This window comes from Etheostoma cragini, chromosome 16 (genome assembly GCF_013103735.1).
Source record: "Etheostoma cragini isolate CJK2018 chromosome 16, CSU_Ecrag_1.0, whole genome shotgun sequence".
NCBI classification, from domain to species: Eukaryota; Metazoa; Chordata; class Actinopteri; order Perciformes; family Percidae; genus Etheostoma; species Etheostoma cragini.
In genome coordinates this window covers 10,647,954-10,658,391 of record NC_048422.1, presented here as the reverse complement: position 1 = coordinate 10,658,391, position 10,438 = coordinate 10,647,954, and the positions used below count along the sequence as shown (strand labels likewise).

Sequence of the window (10,438 nt, the reverse complement as noted above, 5' to 3'; positions counted from 1 at the left end):
CACACACACACGTTATGTAATTCAGGCTGAAGATGAAAGACATCAAATTAATAGGCTCTGCATGAGTCTACCATCTCTCCACAAATTGTTCTCTCCCCTTTCCCTGTCTATCCTGACTATCACTCACCAACTCTGAGATGGCTATGTGAATTCTAAAGAAAAATATAATGGGCCCATAATTAGATAACACTCAATAACAGTTATTCTTAAAGTTCTACCAACTAATTTCACAGGTTGCTGGCCTCAAGTGGCAGCAGAGAGATACATGCTGAGGACTTTAATATCCTAGTGCGATTGTCAATAAACTCTTCTGGGTGGCAGAACTGCTTTGTGAGAGAGACAATGATGTATTGTGATTTGCCAATAATAGAGGCGCCTCTCATATATATGAGGGAAACTGAAGGTGCAAGCTACCCTAAGAGGATTTATTACTCAGGATAGCTAATTTAAATCCAGTCCAGCAGTGATGTGATTACCTGGGTTTGTTCAAACTGCATGTAAAGGACATATTTTAGAGAGTGAAATAATCTCAAATACTATATAACTATTTCAGGCAATAAATACCAACAATTCCTGTTTCTTGTACAATGCGCCGGCTTTTTCTTTCATGAACAATGTAATTCCACTTTTTATTATTTTACTGGGTTAGCTCAATTCACAGAGCAGATTAATACACAGAGAGAGAGAGAGAGAGAGAGAGAGAGAGAGAGAGAGAGAGAGAGAGAGAGAGAGAGAGAGAGAGAGAGAGATTTACTCCTCAACGCAGGGGCCGGGGGTTCGACTCTGACCTGCGGCCCTTTGCTGCATGTCATTCCCCCTCTTTCTCGCAAATAAAGGCCAATGACATAACATGAGTATACGGAAAAGATGCTTTACCATGTGGTTATTTCCAATACATTATTAAATACGAAATTACCAGAAAACACGCCATGACGTGAAATATGTTGTTATCGAGATATGAAATGACCCACATCAGAATAGAAGATCTTGGCCCTGTCGGCCAGCCCTATGATGAAGTGAGTCTAAGATGAGTTAAAATATAGAAGAATGCATACATTTGGGGACGCTATTGTACCCTCTCAAAGTTAAAAACAGTAGATTCTGTAAAAGTTTTCAAGATCTCCACAAGCATGCCAGAATGCCACATTATGTGGACATCAACTCAAATCAAATGGTGAAGGAATGGTGAATTCAAGTGAATTACTTGATGAAGGCTCAAGACATATCAAAGTATTTCATACACTGAAGGTGCCAAAGGAACAAGAGAATAAAAAAACAAAACATCTGTCATGCTCTGGTATGCCTGGCCATTACTGCTATCAGATTTATATTATTACTACTTATAGTCCCAGAGCAATAACTACCTGTGCGTTGGATACAGCTGTGGCATTTAACACTCCCTAACAACCATAAGCTATTGCTATAATTAGTATTTTGATGGACCCCTGCTGCTGAGTTATGACCAAGGCTACACCTAATATTCTCATTATCTAGCCTTCAACTTTGAATATGGCTCTACTGTTTTTAAATAACCCTCACTGGGTTTGGAGTGGTTGGCTACACTATACGCAGGTCTCACAAAACAATGGCATTGAGCTTTAGGGTTGTGAAATAATAATATACACACAATGTTAAGGGCATGATGCCACTCTGGACTTACATCTGTGATGGAGTTACATGGTAATCAAGTGTGTGGTTATGTTCTTAAAGCGCTCATTCTTTTACTCCATTTATTGACTTCATTAGAAATAAGACAAGTCTTTTTTTTCAGTCCAGCATTTAGACCGTAACACCCCCCCCCCCACACACACACACACACACACACTGTACCAGACTAAAGAGATGCAGAAAGAAAAGATGCAATCTTCCTCTTCATGTTTGCTTCTTGTTTACTTTCTTTCCTCTGTTATCCTCATCCTCATCTTTTCTTTCCTCCACTCAGCTCGCTACACCTATCCGTTTGAGTTATCCGCCGGGCCGCTAATGACTGCCAGGCTGTCTGCTGTGATAATGGGCTAACAATGTGGGCTAACGAGCTAACAGGGGGCTGTTACACAACTGAGCCATAACATACTTGGCTGTGCAGTGTGCTGTATGTGTGTGTGTGTGTGTGTGTGTGTGTGTGTGTGTGTAAGACAAAGATAAAAGAGGTAAGCAGAAGTTAAACTGGGGATTAAGGGCTCACCCACATGACTCCCAGACATTACAAAAATAATTTACTTATGTTTCTATTGCGGGAAAACACATGAATCCAAGTCCTTAAAATTAAGGACTACTGAGCATAGCTCCTTGTCCTTTTTCCCTCCCCTCTTTAAAATAACCTACACTTACCACTTACTTTGCACATTGTCAGAGAATAAATGGGAGTTATGTGTGTGAACAAGTAGAGGAGATTGTGAAGGACCAGTCAGATGCAAACTCACCTAAAGGATTATTAGGAACACCTGTTCAATTTCTCATTAATGCAATTTTCTAATCAACCAATCACATGGCAGCTGCTTCAATGCATTTAGGGGTGTGGTCCTGGTCAAGACAATCTCCTGAAGTCCAAACTGAATGTCAGAATGGGAAAGAAAGGTGATTTAAGCAATTTTGAAAGCGACATGGTTGTTGGTGCCAGACGGGCCGGTCTGAGTATTTCACAATCTGCTCAGTTACTGGGATTTTCACGCACAACCATTTCTAGGGTTTACAAAGAATGGTGTGAAAAGGGAAAAACATGCACTATGCGGCAGTCCTGTGGGCGAAAATGCCTTGTTGATGCTAGAGGTCAGAGAAGAATGGGCCGACTGATTCAAGCTGATAGAAGAGCAACTTTGACTGAAAAAAAAACCACTTGTTACAACCGAGGTATGCAGCAAAGCATTTGTGAAGCCACAACACAACCTTGAGGTGGATGGGCTACAACAGCAGAAGACCCCACCGGGTACCACTCATCTCCACTACAAATAGGAAAAAGAGGCTACAATTTGCAAGAGCTCACCAAAATTGGACAGTTGAAGACTGGAAAAATGTTGCCTGGTCTGATCAGTCTTGATTTCTGTTGAGGCATTCAGATGGTAGAGTCAGAATTTGGCGTAAACAGAATGAGAACATGGATCCTTCATGCCTTGTAACCACTGTGCAGGATGTTGGTGGTGGTGTAATGGTGTGGGGGATGTTTTCTTGGCACACTTTAGGCCCCTTAGTGCCAACTGGGCATGGTTTAAATGCCACGGACTACCTGAGTATTGTTCTCACCATGTCCATCCCTTTATGGCCACCATGTACCCATCCTCTGATGGCTACTTCCGGCAGGATAATGCACCATGTCACAAAGCACCAATCATTTCAAATTGGTTTCTTGAATATGACAATGAGTTGACTGTACTAAAATGCCCCCCTATAGAGCTCTATATTCATTTTAAATTATATTTTATACAGTCAGAGCCCAGTAACGTAAACACAATTACTTTAACCTTTTCTGTTAAGCTTAACAAAAAAGATCGGCTATGCTGTTGCCAACATCCAGCCCTTCTGCCTCTGTTTGTGAAACAAACCACATTTCATCCAAAGTTTGTGGCCTGTGCACAGACTCAAAAGAACCATACAGTGCAGAGCCGCATAGCAAGAGTAAGATCGACAACAGAACTTAACTAAGTTACTCTTGCGATGATTGCAACCTGCATATGTTAACATGGTGAGAGTTAACTTGTTGTGACTCTAATGTGTGTCAACTTTGTATAACATTCACTGATCATACTCACTTACAAACACACTGTAAACTCCAGTAACTGATCTGAAACCTGTAGTGCTTTTTATGTGTCCTCCTTTCTTTATTTTATCCTAACAACATGTTATCCTTTTAAGTTAGTTGTTTTATATTAAAAGAAATCAACTTTTTCTGACTTAAAAGAAAATTACTCCATACATTTGATTAATAAAACATCAAACTATTTTATTTACTAGATAACCTTCCCAGCTGTACAATATAACAATTAAAATGAATGTATTGATGCTATATGCTGTGTTGTAGCGATATAAATAGTTGTACCTTTCTTTATTCCGACGGATGTGGTGAATCAGAATACTAACATTTATTATGGCTGTCAGAATGCATCTGACTCATTAGCTGTTTTGCACATTATCTTTAGTTTGTCAGCCCTGTTCACCCATTTAATCTAATATAGCAGAAATACCATGAAATATTAGATGATAAAAATAATTTTCCAACCTAAGCTGTGTGGGAAGTCGCTATGCGAGTGATCCAACATCAGTTGAAAAAGACAGCAACAGAAAGCATGAGAATAGAATTACAGAGGCAGACAATCTATGCAGAATATCAAGGCTTTTTTTGTGGCACTTTAATGAAAATCTGCAACATACGGAAATCTCTCTGGATCTGAAGCCAGAACATGTTCCACAACATTGTTCAACAAATCTGAGTGCTGGAAAGACCAAGGTTTCAGAGTGGAGTGAGCTGATGGGAGCATAGTGTTTAACTGGCAGGAGTACAAAGAAGACAAAGAAAGTTAAAGGCCACCAGGATGGAGGCAATGCATAGGCACGTGCGTTTGCAATATCTACTGTATGTATGTGTGTTGGCTCTTCTGATTTCTAAAATTATGCACATATTCATATTCTGCAAACCAGTTTATGGAAGCTCATTGTTGAATCAGTCCTGATAGCTTGAAGTTGGCATCATGCTCTTTGTGAAGGCTATTGTCAGATCAGATTAACAGCAGTTGAAATTGATTCACACAGTGAGCCAGAGTCACAGCAAAAATCCTCTTTAAACCAAGTTTTTCTAATCCATAGAAACCTCCCAAAGCACTTGTGCAGCATTAACCACTTTTATGTTGTAGATAGGTCATGTTTCGAACAATACTCTTTTAAAATAGATTACTAAATGCATTGCTTCTGCCAGAAGCTGTTGAGAAATGGCGATGTGACAAGGTAGTAGTGCAATTAGATGTATTGTGTAGAGGCTACAAGGTCATGAACATACTTTAGGCTTAACAACAGAGAATTTGATTATGTTGCAAGAGTTCTTTGAGAACTTTCCAAAGGTTTTTACCTCATTTTGAGATTTTTTTTTGTAGTGACTGCATCACCATAGGAATACATTATAATAAGATGCCACACACACACACACACACACACACACACACACACACACACACACACACACACACACACACACACACACACACACACACACACACACACACACACACACACACACACACACACACACTCTCTGCCAGAAGACATGTTATTACTATCGCAAATAATATATTAAAGTCCAACTTACTTGATACAGGAAGTTGAGTCAACAGTCTGCTTGTTGTATAAACTCATGTTTTGAAGTGTGATAACCTTGATGCTATAAATTGACTCAAATTAACTCCGTCAAAGCAGCAAAATGACTTTACGTAGTTAAGTTGAGTCAACTAATCTTTTTTTACAGTGTACTGTATATGCAATAAAATTATCTAAATCAATATAACTGTTGTATTGATGTTCATATTACTGTTCATTGTGTTATTTGATTTAAAACCAAACATTTACACACACATTTTCAGTGGGATATTCCTTTAGTAGCAAGAGAACTGCATGTACATAGACTGGATCTAATTAATGTATACACAAATCCTTCTATACGTTCTATACCTTGTTGCAATAATAAGGGAATTTTGGCAAATAGCAATTTTTAATCACCTAAAACAACATTCTATTTTTATAAGTTTAATGAGACATCTGAGTGTTTCTACATCCTCTGAGAGGACAGATGTGTTTGTTGTTTATTAAAGGTCTCTCTAATCAGCTTGCCACTTTCACAAAATGCTTTTCCTTTGAGGCAGAATTGATCCGGAGAGCAAAAGATTTCCGGCTTGAGGAAGAATCCTCTAATATAATTTCTCAAAGTTTGCAGAGTTTGAGGATGAACAGTGGGATTTCAGACTGCTGTACTGGACTGAATCTGTACAGAAGTGCATTAGGTTCACATAAACAGATTGAATATCAAACAAATTATCCTCAAACACAAATTATAATAAACAAAGTCAACTGGATGGTTTTCCTTTACATAATCAACTTTGGAGTAGGCCTACCCAAATAATATAACTATGATCTTTTTTCAATGGACATGAGTATTTCACCATATCCTACCATTATAGATATCAGTGGTAAATAGTGTAACTTCCTGCACATATTATTCAGCCCATTTTTTATCTGTAAAACACTGTAATATAGTGATATCAACAGAGTGTCTATTATACCTTATATTTATTATTTCCTACCTCCAGGACAGATGCCTCTTATTCCATTTGTTCTGAGGAGTTGGGCTTCGTTTCCTGCGGCCCACTGTCACCTCTGCCTCAGACACATCTGGCAAAGAACATCTGGGTGTTGTCATTAGGCCCAGTGTAGCTTGATCTAAAGAGGAGAGGAGGCTAAAGTTGGACAGTTTTCTTTATTGGATTGCATTATATCATCCACTCCTCTTTATATTTTTTCCTCCATCCAGCCAAAGTACCAACCGCCCCACATGATTCCCCCAAACAAACACAGCCACATACCTAAGACTCCGGTCTCCTTCAGCCCTCCGTACTTCTGCATGGCTTTGATGGCCTTGGTCAAGGCCTCCTTGGTCTGAAGCTGACCAGTAACTGGGTCAGGAGGTGGTAGGTAGCCAAACTTACTCAGCCAGTCCTGGAAAGGAAACCACAGACACAGAGTTCAAGAGTCAATCCCAGGCATTTCAAGGACCAAGTATCCCAAAGCTGTTGAGAAAGTCTGACACCTGTCCATTCAATTCCTGAGGTGTTATTTAACAGTATGTGCGTGTGTACCTGCCTGCTGACAGTAAAGACAGGAAACCGAGAAAGATGGACAACAGACAAATGTGTTGTGATTACATGTTCTGCAATTTAGACTTGAGCCCATGAAGAAGCCTGAATTTGTAGTCCTTTTTATATCCCATGCTCTTGCTGTTTTGGTCTTTCTCCTTTGTTTTTGCAGTATGCAAGAGCAACGAATAGGAAGGGACATTGTAAGTCTATACAAGACACAGTGTTGCTGATGGAGCTGAACCGTTTAATCAACAACGCAAACAAACAAGAGCAAGATACACACATTATTAAAAATAATTTACTTAGAATTTTATACAAATGACATACACCAAATATGTTTTGCATGTGTATGGCGTCAGTTCAAAGAGTGGTATGGCCCATTAGTTTCACAAAATAATAAATGTAGGCTTTATATATATAAATACATTTATATGTATGTGTGTGTGTGTGTGTGTGTGTGTGTGTGTGTGTGTGTGTGTGAGAGAAAGAGATCTGACTGATGGATGAATGCTCTTCTCCCTTGGCTTGTATCCTTTAAGCTTTTTCTTATGTTTCTCTTCCCCTCATCTGTCTTCACCCAACTAAAGCCGCCTCCTCCTTCCTCCTGAATTGGCAGCCAATAAGGATGGGATGCAGAGCGATAGCATACATCCCTTCTGTATTGACAACGCAAGGTCTAGCAAAGCTCTCTGTTGGCTGATATTTGCCTCCTCATCCCTGGCTTTGCCATCACTGCAGAGGCTTGGGGAAAGTTTGCTGGGGCATTTAATTGACCCCTAGTACCATCGCGCTGGATGGGAAAAAAAGATTTTCTTAACGAGTTTCAAACTGTGTTGCCTGGGGTGAGTGGGAGAGGTCAAAGAATTTAAAAGAAAGCAGGAAGTTAAATTGATTCTATCAACAAAAGGCATAAATGATGACAAGGTTTTCAAAGGCTACCCAGTGAAGACTTCTGTTTCAGTAGTAACATTGTACTCACCAACATTACTAAAGAAGTCAGATAGGGCAAGAAACATTAGCGGTCAGAGAACTGTGTAGGTTTCAAATCATTCCCAGGTTGGCCAAACTTGTTTTGAAGCATAATGGTAATTATTGTTATCCAAATGAGTTATTGCAACAGTCTCTCTTTCCCAAATCCATACTGCACATTCATTCTAAGCAGATTTGAATATATAGTGTTGGAAAAGTGATCCAATTAAATATACCTCAACTAGACAGTATGCAATGGAACAACAGAGCAACACAAAGAACATGGAGGAGCTGCTAATATAGCTTAAGAAAACATTTTGCTGATTAATTTTCTAAAGTTGCACATTGTATCATTTCCTGTTAGAATAAAATGGTAAAGTACATCAGCCTGCTAACCTCTGACCTATCAAGGTGGGTTGAAAACCGCCCAATTCTAGTTTCTGCAGTTATATTGTGTATTCCATCTGGCTTGCACAATGGATCTTTAACTTAGTCCTAGTTGAGTAGGGCCTCTGTAGGGTGTAGGGTATAGGCAGGCCTTTGTGGATGAGTTATGTTAGCATAATAAGCACATGTGGGTATAGCATGCTAACTGCTAACATATCAGACCTTTTTAGTATGGATACTCTGGTCATTCACATTGGGAATTAGAAAATGTACTCAGTTCATATAGTAATACAAACCATTCCAATGCAAATATATGTGCAACTTCAACTGACAAAATGTTTGTTGCATGAGCTCCCATCCATATTATTACCTGCTGGTCATGGGTCCAAACTTCCAAACAGGAAGCAAAAGCATCCAATGGGCTTTATAGTAGAGGGAACTCAGACTGTACCATTTTGAGTAGAGTACAGGGGGTACGGTGAGGGGGGCCAGGGTCATCTTAATGTTGATTTTTATTTATTTGGTATACAAACTGCTAAAATAGAATACTACAGTATGTCATACATTATTGTCAGATACTGTAGATTTGGGACATGCCATGTGGCTTCAGTTCCTGGTTCAACTTAGACCTACCATACCTGCTTTTGCGTTAGCACAGTTTTTCTGTGCCATGAGAGATTATAAATGTTTTTTGGGTGTACTCATTTTAGGTTTTACCTCGAAATTAAATGCTATAGATAAACGTTTGGCTTGTTTACCATGTGTCTGACAGCTTATGCTTCTTGCCCCATCTGACTTTGTTGAAGCCATATTGCTGCAGTCATGGATCTTAATGATTACCTGGGTGAGTATGATGTTACATAACAGACAAAGAAGGAGGTGTATGTTCTTCTCCCTAAGCAAGGTGTGCAAGTGATGGATTACATCTGTCCTGTCTACACAACCACAACTCCCTGTTTTCACTCTCATAAACTCAATAGACAAACCGTTTTTGTGAAACCAGCAACTATTTTAAACCCATAACTTTTAAAAGACTGCACACAAGTCATCTAAGTTCAAACTGAAAAAATAAAAACAAAAACACAATAAACTTAAGCTTATAAACTTCAGCAACCAACCACTCTCACAGACAATAGACAGTGACAGTTCAAAGATACGATTACAATTTTAAGTAGAACATGAATGAAATACATTACATGCATCTCAAATTTGATAAACCAAACAATACTTGTGCTTAAAATAAAAAGAGAAATAAATTAGTGCAGAGTGGCAGAAAAAAAAAGAATTTAGTGTGTACAACAAATTCATCCTCTCCAACTCTCTGAGTAACAATAAGAGGTCAAACACAGGCGGCTGAAACTTTTATTGCTCATTAAGATTACAGCCTTACACACACACACACACACACACACACACACACACAAACACAAACTTATTCATATGCTCATATGGATTTGTAGATGCACACATGTAGCAGCACAAACACTCACACACACTCACATGAAAATATTTTGCTGACAAAGACAGACTCATGCTGCGTACACCAAGAAGTCCACACACTTTTCTTCATTTTTCACACACACAAACAAACAAACACACACACACACACACAAACACACACACACACACACACAACGTGTATCACTGCACTGCCTCCCAAATGAGGACCCTTTATAAAGCCTTTGATGCTACATTAGTTCGACTCAATAATTGCTGCAATGTTTTGAATGCTGTGTATGTTCTGCGCAAAATAAAAAGTGTGGCCTCTTTTACTTTCTTGTGCCAGAGTCGAAAGCAGAACTAAAAACATGGCACGGTGGTAAAGTTCAACCACTGCTTCAACGGATTAAAAACGACAACCAATATGTTCTCTGTTTTCTCTCTTTATGATAATGTATTCAGGAAGCTAAGAGTATGTTGAAGAAAGATAGAGAAGATTAGACAAATAAAAGATTCCTGTCATTAAACTAATCAAGACTTTAAGGTAATCTACCATAGAGAAAACCTCTTTAAAAAAAGAAAAAAAAGAAAAGAAATCTCTGTAAATGGGATGTCTTCCTTGTCTTGAGTCACCCTTTTTTAAATCTAGCTTTTAGGTTGGTGGCCAAATGCACCATAATTACAAAGAAATCAGTTTAGCAAAGACATCTTATTGTTGACAAAGATTAATGCACATTAACCTTCCTATGGTGTTAGGGTCCCGACGGACCCGTTTTGAGTTTTAACATGCATAAAAGCACTTCATACAT

The 10,438-nt window shown here is 38.9% G+C and overlaps 1 protein-coding gene across 1 annotated transcript in view; it reads right to left on the bottom strand.

Annotated features, from left to right (window-relative positions):
• Positions 1 to 10,438, bottom strand: part of LOC117959711 (matrix metalloproteinase-17-like) — a 75,496-nt gene that overhangs the window by 38,690 nt on the left and 26,368 nt on the right. Inside the window, exons 2-3 of the mRNA XM_034896991.1 lie at positions 6,561 to 6,693; positions 6,282 to 6,417 (exon numbers count right to left, since the gene is read on the bottom strand). Of these exons, the coding sequence (XP_034752882.1) occupies positions 6,282 to 6,417; positions 6,561 to 6,693 (269 nt within the window). The remainder of the gene's footprint in view (positions 1 to 6,281; positions 6,418 to 6,560; positions 6,694 to 10,438) is intronic.